At 40.1% G+C, this 15,851-nt stretch overlaps 1 protein-coding gene across 1 annotated transcript; it reads left to right on the forward strand.

The window, feature by feature from the left end:
- The first annotated feature begins 5,683 nt into the window (after positions 1-5,683).
- LOC104951060 (dual specificity protein kinase Ttk-like) lies at positions 5,684-15,477 on the forward strand. The gene is made up of 14 exons (XM_010777699.1): positions 5,684-5,776; positions 6,295-6,379; positions 6,476-6,698; positions 7,131-7,237; positions 7,329-7,472; positions 7,582-7,696; positions 7,788-7,869; positions 7,980-8,089; positions 8,283-8,370; positions 8,485-8,590; positions 9,081-9,303; positions 11,933-12,081; positions 13,571-13,585; positions 14,777-15,477. Exons 2-14 carry the CDS (start codon positions 6,295-6,297, stop codon positions 15,079-15,081), a joined length of 1,752 nt encoding a protein of 583 aa, XP_010776001.1. The 5' UTR covers positions 5,684-5,776; the 3' UTR covers positions 15,082-15,477.
- The last annotated feature ends 374 nt before the right edge of the window (positions 15,478-15,851 follow it).

Below are 15,851 nucleotides of genomic sequence, written 5' to 3' on the forward strand. Positions count from 1 at the left end.
CAGTGACTCAGGTACTCATCCTGAGTACCTCACATGAGAAAGTTTGGGTGCACCCCTGGCAAACTAACACATGTGAGTTACCTTAACCTCAAACAATATAACAGAGAAAACATCAGCTCTGATCTCCAGCATTAAAAAGTACCGCACACTCATTTACCTGAGCTCTTTACCAGACATGAGCCTATAGTTCTTTTACGAATAGTTCCCTGCAGAAATCTATTTATTTCCCAGAAAAAGGTTTACTTGCATTTCCAACTTCTTTTACACATACGCTTTTTTTAATACAGTAAATCAACCACACCCATCATTAAAAAACAAGTAGATTTTCCCTGATTCATTGACATGCTGAAAATCTCCAAGAAGAATGCCGCCTCCCCAGCCTCGTCGTCCCCTATCAATAACAAGCTACTTCCATTTCATATAAGTAATAAAACATAGTTTAAGCTAAGTTTCTCCACAATGTTTGTAGCCATCTAGTGCACCACTGCATGAAAGAAATAAAACAGAGGAATCAAATAAAACCCCATAACAGAATAGTTGAATAAATGATTATACAAGGACATATGATCACGAGTAAGGAATACCAGCACATATTCCTCATGAAGTGACACTTGTTATAGGCTCCGAATGTCTGTCCCCCTGACCACGTCATGTGATGTTTTGGTCGATTTAACAGAAATGTAATTGTTCTGGTAGCTTTAAGGCCCTATTAGAACTTCCTTAACATCAAGTCCGTTTTACGGAATGAATACAGACATCATTATGAGAACAAAAGACTATTGCCTCGTAACTTTTTGATTCAATCTCCAAGGCCCTCTTTAGGGGTCTTGTAGAGAATAAATTAATTAATTCTACAAGGCTTCTGACTGTCTTGTATCTGAGGCACATCTCCCTTTGGGCTAATAAAACGGGTTTTAGCAAAGTTAGCAGAGGAAGCTCTAGAGGACTCATGGCCCCTTCCTTGACCTGAACTGCAAAGCAGATGTCAAAGTCATAAAACCAACTTTTCGACTACACATGAAAAGTGGAGAAAAGACTATTGCTTTAATTTATTATTATACTAATAGGGACATTGTTTCAGGAATATATAAAAGCCCTCTCTAATTTAAATGAGTAATAAATGTATTTCAAATTTAACACCACGAATAAAAGTGAACATACAATATATACAAGATTAACTTTCCTGCCATAACAACGTTACCCCCCCCTTAATACTTCAAATAATTCAAATAATACTTCATATAGAGACAAAGTGAGAAAAATATCCAGAAAATACATGTCCTTGTAAGAATTTATTATTCATTATGGTTTCATACCTCTCTCTTTTTTCCTTTTGTGGCAATGACGAGAGTCCAACGTTATTCTGTAAGTCTTCAACAAAGTTTTCACACACTTGTTGCTGGTATTTTGCCATTCCTACCATGCGATCTCCTCTACGAGCAGTGATGTTTTGGGGCTGTCGCTGGGCAACCACGGACATTTCAACATCCCTCACAAAGATTTTCTATGGGGTTGAGATCTGGAGACTGGCTAGGCCACTCACAGGACCCCTTGAAAGCCACATTACCGAAGCACTCCTCTGCCGGGCGGATGTGTTCGGAGGATCATTGTCATCACTGGAAAAGACCCAAGTGGCCATTGTTCTATCCTTCAATGCCTCTTGCTGATGTGAAGAGGTGATGTCCACTCAAAATTCTCAACGATACATGGCCCCATTCATTCGTTTCCTTTACACGGATCAGTCGTTCTGGTCCCTTTGCAGAAAAACAGCCCCAAAGCATTGATGTTTCCAATCCCCATGTTTCAACAGTAGGTATTGGTGTTCTTTGGGATGCACTCAGCATTCTTATTTTTTCCCCCTCCTCCAAAAACGTCTATTTTTAGTTAGTTTGTTACCAAAATTCTATTTTGTTCAATCTGAGCCATATGACATGCTCCCAATCCTCTTCTGTCATCCTAAATGCTCTCTAGCAAATTCAGACGGGTCTGGACATGTACGGCTTAAGCCAGGACATCGCTGGCACTGCAGATTTGAGTCTGCGGTGTAGTTGTTATGGGTAAGCTTTGTTACTTGGGTCCCAGCTCTCTGCAGGTCATTGACTAGGTCCGTGGTGGTCTGGGTTATATTTTTGCTCACCTGTTCCTTGTGGGTCATTTTGACCGCCACGGGTGAGATCTGCATGGAGCCTCCCACATCGAGGGAGATTAACAGTGTCTTGTATGCTTCCAGTTTTCCTAATAATTGTCTCCCACAAGTTGATTTTCTTCACGACCAAGGCTGGCTTACCTATTGCAAGATTCAGGTCTTCCCAGCTTGGTCATGTCTAACAATTTGGTTTCTGGTGTCCTTTGACCAGCTCTTTGTCTTGCCATAGTGGAGTTTGGAGTTGACTGTTTGAGGTTGTGGAGAGGTGTCTTTTTTATACTGATAGACGAGTTCAAACAGGGCCATGTAATACCAGTTAACAAGTGGAGACAGAGGAGGCCTCTTAAAAAAGAAGTTACAAGGCCCTGTGAGAGCCAAGAATTTTTGTTTGTCTGTAGTGACCAATATACTTATTTCCAACCAGTAAGTTTGAAATAAATTCTTTAAAAATCAGACAATGTGATTTTCTTGGATTTTTTTTTCTCATTTTGTCTCTCATAAGTTGAGGTATACCTAGGATTTGAATAATTACAGGCCTCTCTCATCTTTTTAAGTGGGAAGAACTTGCACAATTGGTGCTGACTAATACTTTTTTCCTCCACTGTAATTGTGTAATGAATTTTTTACTGGACAAGAACCACACACCACCCACACGAGTACGGTGCAGAATATTAATTGTTATGCGTGGAAAATGGTACTCGCCAAGCAGAGTTGGGTGTAACGGCCGTACAAAGTAACAAAGTACATGAATGTACAAAGAACTGCTTACTGTAATAACATTACTTTTGGTCCGGATAACCTAAGCTTTGTCGGTAACACCAACTTTTATAATTCAGTAATCAACACCTACAGTTACTAACATTGCCTCCACACGCGTCTACTCTCGTACTTACTCAAATCAGTTCATAATAGACACTGACCAGACAAGAGGGGTTTCCCAGCCGCAGGTCTAATCACGTATCTGCGCGATCTGCGCTGATTTGCGTGTCCCACATGATCGTCCACGTCAGCTGCTGCATAAACATGGCGCTGATCAGCGAATAACTTTCGAGGGGTGGAGGTATGCCCATTATTTTGAGTTCGTCCGAGAATAGACAGGAAGTTGCGACCGGTGAGGCTCCAAACTGTGTCCTAGGCCAGAAGCTGTTATCCTCACTGCTGTAAACACCTCAACGTCAAACCCCATAGTCAAACCTCAACAAACCACCATGCAAAGAACCCATTGCACTAAGGTGAAGCTAACGCACCGCTATTTGTTTTTGTTTTATATCCACGTAGTCTGTTATTTCTGTCTCTGTTTTCCGGTTGTTGCCTGTTTTGAATGACAAATACACCACTACGTTCCGCCTGCTGGTAATGGAGAGTATGCCACTCACGCATGCGCAGTTCGTAAGTGCTAGGCGAGTAAAGTAAGAGTAAAATAACCGAGTTTTATGTAGATGATAACGAAGTAGCTGTAATATATATTTTTTTTTAAAGTAATATGTAATAGTTTTAAAAAAAATTAGTAAACGACCCATCTCTGTCCGCAAGGTAGTGTATGTCCGTTTGCTGGTTCAATATAATTATTACATGACATTTTAATCAAGTTCATCCAAGTGTGGGAAAATCTTTCTATTTGCAGATGATGGCGCATTTTGCTGGGCAAAACGGCCGCAATGTAGCCACATGGTTGAAAGAAAATACAAGCTGCAATAGCTTGAAGTGAGAAATGGACAAACAAAGTGGGGATTTCAAACTGTCAGTATGAAACGCAGGTCATTTGTTTTAACAAAACGCATAAAATTGGCCTCCTAATATCAGTTAAAATTGTATAGCAACCTCTTGAACCAGGAAATTATAATAAGATTTCCTTTGTGTTTTGGTTTGAGGAAAAGCTAACATGGAGCAAATCATGATAGGTAAAAGTTCAAAATAATGTAAAAAGTCAATAATGTACTCAGTGTTGCGGGATATGGACGTGGGGAGTGAGTAGGTCATTTCACTACCAGAACGATATATTGGGGCACTCATGAGACCTTGTATTAGATTATGGGTGTTTCGCGTTCTGGCAGCAGCCAGAATCAAACCCTTAAAAGCTGGATTCTCCTACAAGCCTCAGGCCCTGAGAATATGTAGTGGATCTTTCAAATCATCCTCCAGTATCGACAAGCTAAAGGGGGAGAAATGCGCTTTAAGAAGAGTGGAAGTTAATTGTTGGGCATACACCTTCAGGGGCATTGTGAGTAGTCATCCTGCGAAAAGTATTTTGAAAGACTGCCTGGAGCACAATGAGTTCACATTTAATCAAGTTTGATGGATTGGTGATGGTTAAAGCCCAAAAGCCAGTATTTGGTTTGAATAAAATACAATATTGCCCCACAGTTCCAATCTTCGGTCCATTCCACCCTGGTTATGATCCCAATGCCAGTGTAGACCTCAAATATCAAAAAGAGTGAAGGATTAATAAAGAACTACTAACCAGTATGGCGCTAGTCCAGTAATTATTTTGCTTGCAAGAATTAACTCAGACTCAACAATATATTTACCAGATGCTTCCAAAAGTCCAGAGACAGGGCCGTGCAGGGGGAGCAGTTTATATCCCAGTGAGTAATGATACATATAAAGAAAAAGGGTAACAGACCATGTCAGTTAACACCCACAGAATTGTGGCATTGGTACTGCCATTGTGTAAATGGTAGAGGAGAAAGAAAACAATAATGTAAGTTGAATCTTGACAGCTTTCAGCATTACGAAGTATAGCGATCAGAAGACATCATTTAAATGGATAAAAATGAATAAATTTGATAAAAAGCAAAAGGCATGGATCATGGGGCAGAGGTAATGAAGTTGCTGGCCAAACAAACACTCGAATTGAACGAAGTTCCCATTTTAGCAAGCGGTAGAGGTAAAACATTCATACGAGAAATTGCACAAACAACATGGTCCAGAACATTGGACTGACTTAGTGATACGGAGCCCGAAAAATGGTATTCGGGACAGCCCTAGTGGGGGGTGGAAGGAAGGTAGGGTTTAAAAGAAGGGAGGAAAATGTCATTTCTCGGATAGAATAGGTCATACAGGTCTCAATCATACATTAAGTATAATAGGAAAGCATCCAACCGGAAAGTGTATACACTGTAGCCAGCCAGAAACTGTTGAACATGTTTTACTCTATGGTTTTACTGCATTGCATCAAATATAGTAGGCCTACTCAGAGAAATTTGCTTTTCCAGACACTGAAGAAAGCAAAATACCATGACTTTTCGCTATCAGGGCTGTTAGGGAAAACATCAGGCAATATGTGTTGTGAGATTATTTTGTTTCTAAGAGAAATTGATACATTTAAAAATAATCTAGAGTTTTGGTTCTTTGATTTGATTTGATTTATTTTGTTTATTGTTTTCTGCAGTCTCTTGTCCACACTCCAGTCCAGTTGGTGGCGGTAATGCACCTACAAGTTGGTTTGCCAACCGCCAATAAACAACAAAGAAGAAGAAGACTGTAGCGCTGCGTCACCACGAACTAGCCAATCATCACCCAGCTAGGACGGAAGCGGTGAATTTGAATACTGGCAGTTGAAGGCGAGGTTTTTATTTTGCTCTAAGTGAAACGTGACTATTGACCTATGCTATTGACAGCATAAACACGGTAAGAAGCTTTGAAATATATTTATTTACCATTAACAATGATGCAAATGTATGTGTGTAACTTTGTATGTGCCATAGCAGAACCTATTTGCTAAACCCGGCGATCGTTAACAACAGCGTTAACAACATGTTATAGCATGCTAGCTACCTGAGCTAACTTTCTTGTAAAAGACGAAAGAGCGTATTATTTTTCTACTGGAAATACAGTGTCCAATAATCTTTTTTTAATATACAATTGTATTACTACTTCTTGCTTGCAAGCACACTTACATGGGTGTATATATAAGAAAGCTAATAAAGAGATGCACGAAACGGTAGGTATGTCATTGTGTTAACGTAACAATTGCATTTTTTGAGTTGTCTTACCGTTATTTGTTCGCAAAGAATTTTTATAGCCATGTGTATCACTTTGGCACATCGTCATTCAAAGTACGACATAATTAAATCATCATTATTTTCAACGGCGTTTGGTGTGTATCGCATATGGGCTAATGTTATGGATCTACCCCTCATGTTCAGATGGAAGAGGAGCACACAGACAGAAAGCAGCAGTTTGCCATGCTATATCAAAGGATCAACAAAATAAAAAATGAACTCGATGAAGGTAATGCTCAGCAGTCCGATCTCTGTGGGAGCCATTTACATCATTATCCATGTGTCCATAGTTCAAAAAGTCATCATCACTTTGTGTTTTTTGCAGATAACACAGACAATATTAACCAGGTTATTGGCTCTAACTCACCTGAATCATGCCGCTCATATTTGCTGGTCCTGGAGAAGAAAGGAGACCCTCACATGAATCGTAACCACCTCACCAGACTTATTGACTTTTATACCAGAGTATTCTCCAATATGCCACTGGGAAAACACTGTGAGAATGAGAGCTATGCCAAGATGTTGGTCAGATTTGCAGAACTAAAAGCGTGAGTCACCAAGTTATTATTTTTATATCAAAGCCTGGGGCTGCAGGATTTGGGAAAAGACAATGAATTGCAAATCCGGCTCTGTTGTGTTTTAAACTGCTTAGGTTAAGGGGTGGAACATCTCTATCACTGCAATGTTTTGGAACACTAACTGATAGAAACGCAAGTGTTACATAGTGATGTCACTAGATATCTCTGCCGCTCCACAATACTTAATACAAGTGTTTCTTAACACACATTTTGCCTTTAACAAAAGTTCTACATCATGTGATTTAAATATTGCACTGGGCCATTTAGATCAAATGTCATTAATCGTGAAACCAATCAAAGACTTTTGTCCTCTTTCTTCTTTAAGTCTTTGGTTTTCATTAAATAGAATAAAGAGCAGTAGGATAAGCATTTCATGTGTTGGTCCTCTTTTCCTTTTTTTAGAATTCAGGAGGCGAATGAGGCTGAAGCTAACTTCAACTTGGCGCGATCTCACTGCCCAAACTTTGCATTTGTTCACATTGCACATGCACAGTTTGAACATTCTCAAGGTAGGGCTGTATGACCTTCAAGTACATATAACCACACACTAATGGCGTGTTTATATGGCGTATTTCAGTGTCTGCTGTATCATGTTCCCAGGCAACACAAAGAGAGGCATTTACATATTGCAGAATGCTCTTCAACTGGCAGCCAAACCGAAGGAACTGCTGGAGGCTGCGTTGAAAAGCATGCAGTCAGGCAAAACACAACTCTACTGTTCAGAGTACAAGGAAAATCTACCATGTGAGTGTTAATTCATGATATGTCTTTAGTAGAAAGCTGTTACAATACAGTATTATCATATCATAATTTATTGCTTGATTTTCACATTTTGCTGTTTTCTTTCTGCCAGTGTCGTCCAGCAGTAATGTACACAGTGCGGTCCAAAAAGGCTCAGTATTCCAGAAAGTGTACAGAACATCAGACGGCACAGGCGATTTACAGCTCTCCAGCATTTTTGGTTCAGGGTAAGAACAATTTGACATTACTTCTAACATTTAATTAGCCCTCTGTTTGGTTGAGGGAGTATGGCACATCATGTTGATACACGCTGTGCAGGACAGAGCAACACTGTGGATCCTCAGATGAGCAGCTGTCAGGATGGAGATCTGGATCTCATCGCAAGAGAGCAGTTGACATGGTGAGAGTTTCCTTTCATCCCACTTTACCAGGCTTTTTATTTTTCAAATATTGCATGAAATGAATGACCAAATAGTCCTTAAAGTTTTGTTGATTTATTTTCTTTCACAGCTTGGGAGAGTTCCCGTGGTACCTTCCTCTATCCAAGAAAAAGATGATGACTCCATCGATGAAAGGCCCTTAAGGAAAACGGATTCATCAATCTACTCCAGTTTGTCCAGGTAATTCTTTATAACAGCATTTATTTCCAAAATTAATATGATTTTTTTCTTTTTAAATCAAACAATTTGCAATACATTGAACCCAGGATGCATTTTTGTGTTCATAAAGCATACTTTTTTTTAAAGCATGTGTTATAATGAATTTCAACTGTTGTATGTGTTATATATTTAACTTGTCTTAATTTCGTTTTAGGCAAGCATCTGGTTCAAATGTGAACCCCCTTTTTGGGATTTCATCATCAATGAAAAATGCATACGATGGAGACAGTTTATTCTTTAAAGTGAGTATAAATGAGCTCCAGTAGGTTTGATCAAGAAATGTCAGAATTGAAGATATCCAGCCTGACTCAAAGACAGAAGTGTAATATATCTCTCCTGTGTTGCTGTGTTCTTAGCCACCAGCTGTCAGCCCGGAGCAGACCTGGGAGGAGCAGGTAGCCGTGGACTCCACCACCACACTGCTTCACACGCACAGCACCAGGGACACCTCCAGAATGGATGGTACTTTAAAACCTTAATAATGTGACGTAATGGATTCTAAATGTCCTGCAGCTTACAGAGTGGAGCAGTGATTACGTATTTTGGTAGGGTAACCGGAAAGTTAGCATCGCAAGGGCTACCTCATCTAAAAGCAATGAGTCATACTATCCTGAGAATTTGGGGATATTACAGAAAATAAGATCTGTGGCAAACACACATTTATAATACTTACTAATTTTCTGTGTCACAAGACACTTATATAATAGTTGAAGCGTAGATGTTTCTCCAGAAGTCAATAGCTAATATTAGGTTATAAACAAACTACATCACGCATGACTTTAGGGATCCCCGCTAAGCTAAAGGTGGCTAATTTTTGTGGCAATGGCGTTTCTCGTCCCCGGATTTAAGAAATCATTCCTGCACCACTCTTTTGATAGTCCAGTATAACTTGTAGAGCTCTATGAATATTGGGCATTGAGTTTTTTAATGACATTGAGTTTTTCCCTGCCAGATGTTACCTTCAACTTTGACCAGGTGGTCAATACCAACTCTCCTGAGTCGTGTTGGGCATTTCTGACGAACCTGGAGAAGAGAGGCAACCCTCACACAGATATCATCATGCTCAATAAGCTCAACAACTGTTACTCTAAAATCTTTTCCCACATGCCAATAAGAAAGTTCAGCAAAAACGGCTGTTATGCCAGGATACTGGTCAGATATGCAGAACTCAGGGGGTGAGTGTGGATCAAAATACTATGTTTACATTAAAGACATGGGTCTTTAAGGTGCTGATAAAAAAATATTAAGATTGCGAGCATTTTCTTAGCAATATCCTTTTCATTGTGTTATCATATTTACAGATAATTATTATTTTTTTCTTTTCTAAAACTGGAAAATGAGCCGGGGTTTTTACACTTAAAGGTGGGGTAGGTAATTCACTTAAGAAACACTTTTTGTTATATTCCATGGAATGCTGTTAACATCCCGATAGCAATGAATAAATGAAATGCTTTGACAATAAATATATTCAAATATTTCATCTGCTGAAGCCGTGGCGCTATAAAAAGCAAGTCCAATTATCTGCCTCGGCCGTGGTAGATAATTGGATGGCCTACCTGCTTGTCAGCCTTCCATCTCGTGCACAAACTTATCTCGTGCCCTCATTGGTCATGTGCGCGCTCGTGTGTGTTGGAGGAGGGGCTCTTTAAGGAAGTCTAAAGGAAAGGGCAGATTTTTTTTCCAGTTGTGTACTTTTAAATTCTAGCGCACTCCAGCTGGTTTCTCCGTTCTTACCTGCCCTACCTTTAAGGTTTCCTTGTTTTAAAGTCAATGGGTTTTGGGTAAAATACCTGAAATAAGGGCTGTGGTTACCACAAGCTTAGGAAATGTGCACTTTCCTTCCAATGTGAAAACATGTCAGTTAATACAATACTTGGGGATTTTACATGACTTAAAGTCTTGTTAACTACTCACTAAATTATACTCAGGGTTCCCGCGGGGTCTTAAAAAGTCTTAAATATGATAATATGAATTTAAGGCCTTAAAAAGTCTTAAATATGACCAAAAAAATAAGAAAGGTCTTAAATATGATTTAGAAGGTCTTAAAAATGATCGGATTTGAAAGGTACTTCTGTGTTGCGAGCTATCGCAACACAGAAGTACCTTTCAAATCCGATCATTTTTAAGACCTTCTAAATCATATTTAAGACCTTTCTTATTTTTTTGGTCATATTTAAGACTTTTTANATAGCAACTGGTACTATAGAACTATTAACAAAGCACTTATATACTATAAGGACTCTGGCTTATCTATAAGCCAGTTTGAAGTAGACTTGCAAATGTTTTTGCTCTATGAACACCTGATGTACTTATATGATTCTGTTTTCTTCAAGTTTGTATTTTGTTGGTCGAACGCACTTATTGTAAGTCGCTTTGGATAAAAGTGTCAGCTAAATCCAATGTAATGTATTGTAATGTATTAACGGTCACCAACAGTTTAACATCAGTTAATAAATCCAGGCTGTTCCAAGTGTCCCAACTTAGCTCACGTCACTCCTTCGTTATGAAGTTGGAAAAACGCCAATAGCTGCCTCCCATCTGTCAGGCAGATAACACAAGAATGACACGGAGCTTTGAAGAGGTTTCGGAGGCAGCGCATTCCCATTAAAGGGTCTTATCAATCACTGTGGCCTGGAGATAGCAGGACATTAATTAAAATTCCTCCACCCTCCATTAGCTGCACAAAAGGCCTTAAACAAATGCTCCGCTGGTAATAGCTTCTGAATCCAACTAAGAGATTTAAGTTGTCTGCGTGTGAGGAGCGAAGGGGAGATGAGGACGTTGGTGTTGGGATGAAAAGTTATCAGAGGATGCAAAGTGTTATCTCGCACTCGCACTGGTATGCAAGCTTCCATACAAACTCATCCTCATCACTGAACACATGAGGAATATATTTGGGATGATGGGAAAGCGATAGAACCCATTAAAATAACTGATGGTGTTGGCATCGTATTTTATTTAGTTTCTTTGTATCGCTGGGCTCATTTCCTGATTCTGTTTTGTGAAGCCAGGAGCAGACACTAAGCATCTTTTCCTATCCGTGTTACTCGCCATGGCAAGACATGTAATGTAGCATTGGCTCTTGAAAACATAGGCTGCTGAACACCCTCCATCAAATATTTCCCTCACCCTCATGTTCCAGAAAAGAAAGCCAACAGTTTAATAATAATAAAGCTATATTTATATCACTTTTCATACATCACGTGCAGCTTAAAGTGCTTTACGAAATGGCACACATCACAAGTTAAAAATAAACAACAACAAATTCCCCTCAGATGAGATGTTAAAACCTTTACAGACACATATAACATTTGAACAGGTTAAGAGACACAAGGAGGTAAAAGGTATGATAATAGAAAATAAAATAAATAATGATTTATCTCAGAAAGATACGACACAAAGTGAATAGATGCATCAATATAAAACCCTATCAAATAAAATCAACATAAAGGTACAACATAAATAAAAATTTAAAGATAATAGTAATAAAAACGTCATCATTCGAATAAATGTTTAACGATTAAAATATTAAAAAAAAAATACATAAAAAGAAATGTTGCTGTTCAATAAATAATATACGATAAAACCCTTTAAGACCTATAAAATAAATATAAAAGTAGGTCAATAATAAAGGCCATTTAAAGTGGGGGGGTTGCTAATAAAAAGCTAATCAAAAAAGATGTGTCTTTAGCTGTCGTTTAAAAATGTCTATGCTTTAAGTGTGTGTGTCTGCAACCTTGTGTCTTTGTGTGAACACACTGTTGACCTCCTCGAATGTCCTTCCTCTTGTCACCCCCCCCCCTTGTATGTGCCTCAGTGGGAGAAGCTACAGATGACGGCGAGCGAAAGGAGGAAGATAATATGCTCCGTCACCTTCCACGTCATCGCCATCACCTGCGTGGTGTGGTCGCTCTACGTGCTCATCGACAGAACAGCGGAGGAAATCAAAAACGGTCAGCACAGACTAACACACACACAAACACAAAAAAACATTGACGTAACGTTGTTGACTGTTGGATGTGGTGTTGTTAGAAATCGTCCATTCATCCACAATCCAGCTCATTTAAGTATAGTATTTAATGATGAATCTGCATAGCTGTAGGGGTATTTCAGCAGTGCAAACGGTGTGAAATGCTCTCTTAGATTGGAGTATATGTGGGCGTAATTCCCTTGCAGCAGCTCAGTGGGCATCAAAGTCGAGAACAAATGTGTAGAAGAGTGTGCTGAGATTCTTTAAGAGATGATCCTCTGTATGTTGTTATAGACTCACAGATTTCAGACCTGTAGGCCATAAAAGAGAATGATGGATGTCCTAACTTTCTTGAGATCCAATTTGAGATTGAGACTTTCATGGTGATGTTATTATAGCAAGGTCAGGTGGTTTTGCTCCGATTAGGGTTTCGTGTGTAAGGCTTGCCTCAAGTTAAAGGTCAACAGAAGGCCCTCACAAGGATAAAAGTGTGTTGAAGTTTGTGTGGTTGCTTTTATAACTGTTTGTGTGTGTGTATTCTTGCTCGAGTCTGATCACCGTGTATGTGTGTGAAATGTGACAGACGTACAGTCCTGAATCATAACGTGACAGCCGTTAGTACCAGCTGGGCACATGTATATTGATTTGAAAAACTGGACACAAGTCTAAACACACAAACATCTTAATATTTAATTCAAGTGAAGCAATTTAAAAAGACGGACCTCAGCCGTTCAAAAAGTGAACAGCTGCTGTTAAACTATATATTTCCCAAAACCCCAAATTATCCCTTCAGACAGGCACATTGTTTTTTCTGAGTCTTGATGAAGATAGCTGACTTTAGTTTTGTCCTAAGTGCCAAACTGGAACCTGATGCTGACCACAGACTGTAACGTTGTCAGTTGGGCATCATGGTCTTTTGGAACGTTGTGAATAAGCCTTCAGCAGCCTTTAGAGCTTTGGCTTCTCCTAACGTCCATCTTGACCTAAATGGTCAGCAGCTCTGAGGTTCGGACAACTTGGCGGCGCCATCATCAAAGTGTGGTGCTGCTTTAAAGAGGAGCTGTTTATCTTCAGCTGGCTCTACCTCGGCTGCCACTCACTCCTCTCTGGCATATCTGGTGCCTCCGAGACAGCGTGCAGATGGAGGAGCAGGCGGTGCCCAACCTGATGATTCAGACTTGTCACTGTCTCCAGGGTTGTCAGGTTCAATCACCATGGTGATGCCAATGAGCTCCTCACCAGTCCTGTCCTGTCCTACAGAGTGGTGTTCCTCTCTCAGTCCGAGTGCAGATACCAGCAGATCTGAAATGTTGTCCATTGCCTCCTTTGATTTGCAGAGCTGATGTTTATGATTGCATGATGAATAACATCCAACTGTATAATGTGACTTTACTTTCAATTTCTGCGCATTTCTATCAATCTGTTTGTGTGTTTGGTAATACATGATACTTACACTTTCTTTACTCATGCAGCCGGAAGAATCCCAGGTAAACATTTCAACTTTGGCCTTTTAACTTTCAAATTGTGTTTTCCCTCGTCAGCCTTTTTGTCAGCTGTGTCCAGTTCATTTCAAACTGCACTTTTCACCCCTTTCCTTCCTCTGTCTGCCTTAATTTCAGGATATATATAATACTTCTTCACCATGAATGACCGGTTATTTTCACACCATCTCACTGAATGTTCAAATCTAATGAAAGCAGACAGAACTGAGTACAGCAACACGCTGTGATCTTCTGTGATGTGCTTTGTGACTTAGTGAAAACAAACCTCACAGAAATATGTTCACACAATAAATCACATGTTACTCTCTCTTCATACAGCTGTATAAGCTTAGTTAAAACCATACTGATTATACTAAGTTTGAGGATGTGTTGTATCTCATTCCATAATCTAAATAGTAATTCAGTTGTGAACCTTAGTTCATATTTGTTAGCAAGCTGAAATATAACAGCCAGCCTGAAAAGATTGCGGTGTATTTCAAAGAAGACCTTTTTTTGTTGTCTCCTTTTTGTTCTTATTTTTAAAGATCCTCTTTCTGCCTCCCAGTGCTGCAGCCTTTTACAAATATTCCGATTCCACAAATTGCAAGTTTTCTACCTCTTACATAGAGCCTTATGTTTCAAGGGATTTGCAATTTGCAGAAATGCTGCCACTGCCTCTGGGACCATATCATTTTATTTTGCACGGTTTGGCCAATTTACTTCAAATCTGCAGTTTTATAGTGGTGTTGTTCTCTCTTTCCAAGCAATCATTTGTTTCTTTTTGTTATATGTGATTATTTCGGGGGCATTTTTATGACTTAATTAGACAGCAGCATTTGAGAGATGACAGGAAAATATTGTTTTTCTTCACACCTCTATACAGTGTGAAAATCCACTTCCACTCTTAACAGCGTGCGTCTGTAAAATAATCAATTATAACAAAAAGAAACAAATATTGGTTTGAAAAGCAGAAACAGCAATCGTATAAAAACACTGCAGGCTGCGATAGAACAAGAAACACATTTTATTTAGTGAAAGAATATCTTAATAAGGAAACGTTATGACATTGATGCAAAAATAATACTAAAACGCAATTATTTCCCGAGTGGTGTTCACATACTTTGCTGTATTAGTTTTCAGTGTGGTCTTTGTTTGACAGGCGTCCGTGTTTCTTCTTGTGCTCCCTCTGTTTCTCAGGGATGCTGGAATGGGCTTTCTGGACCAAGCTGGTGGTGGTGGCCATCGGCTTCACGGGGGGGCTGGTGTTCATGTACGTCCAGTGCAAAGTCTACATCCATCTATGGAGGAGACTCAAGGCGTACAACCGGGTCATCTACGTGCAGAACCGCCCCGAAACGTGTAAAAAGCTGGCGCTGGAGAAGCCCCCCCTCATGGAGCCCAGTCTGGAGAGCAAGGAGGCTCTGGCTCCAACCCAGTCGGACACAAACTCCTCCCAGTACACAGAGACAGAGGACTACAGTATGGAGGTGCTCCACGTCTGACCAATGCTACACCCACACACACAAACAGGCCCGCAGTGAAGAGCAGCATCGTAGAAATGCTCGGTTTCTGAGGAACGACCACACACTCCCCTTCCTCTGACCCCAGACTGGCCTCCTGTCCTATTCTGGTTATATTCCTAAAACTCCATCAACAAAGAAGGCTAGACCACATCTGTCTTCTTCTGTCCACATTCCTCCGCTCAGACTTTATCCCTCCTTCCTCCTTCACCATAAATCCACACTCCCACCTGTCTCCTTTCCCAGGACTGAACTGGTTTCACTGACTTCTGTAAATGTATGAAAAGGCCTGGAGCATATAACTCTCCACACACACAAACACACACACACACACACATACACACACACACATACACACACACATACACACACACACACACACACACACACACACACACACACACACACACACACACACACACACACACACACACACACACACACACACACACACACACACACACACACACATACACTCTCAAAAACATACACCCCCACTCTAAAACACAGACACACACACTCTCAAACACAGACACACACACACTCTCAAACACAGACACAGACACAGACACATACACATACACAGACACAGACACAGACACACACACACACACACACACACACACACACACACACACACACACACACACACACACACATACACACACACACACACACTCTTACATGTAGACCTATGTGCGAGCAGGACTGAGACAAAGAGACTCACAAACGGCTCATGAGGTCTACACGTC

Source organism: Notothenia coriiceps, unplaced genomic scaffold (assembly GCF_000735185.1).
Source record: "Notothenia coriiceps isolate Sejong01 unplaced genomic scaffold, NC01 NC01_scaffold00000339, whole genome shotgun sequence".
NCBI lineage: Eukaryota > Metazoa > Chordata > Actinopteri > Perciformes > Nototheniidae > Notothenia > Notothenia coriiceps.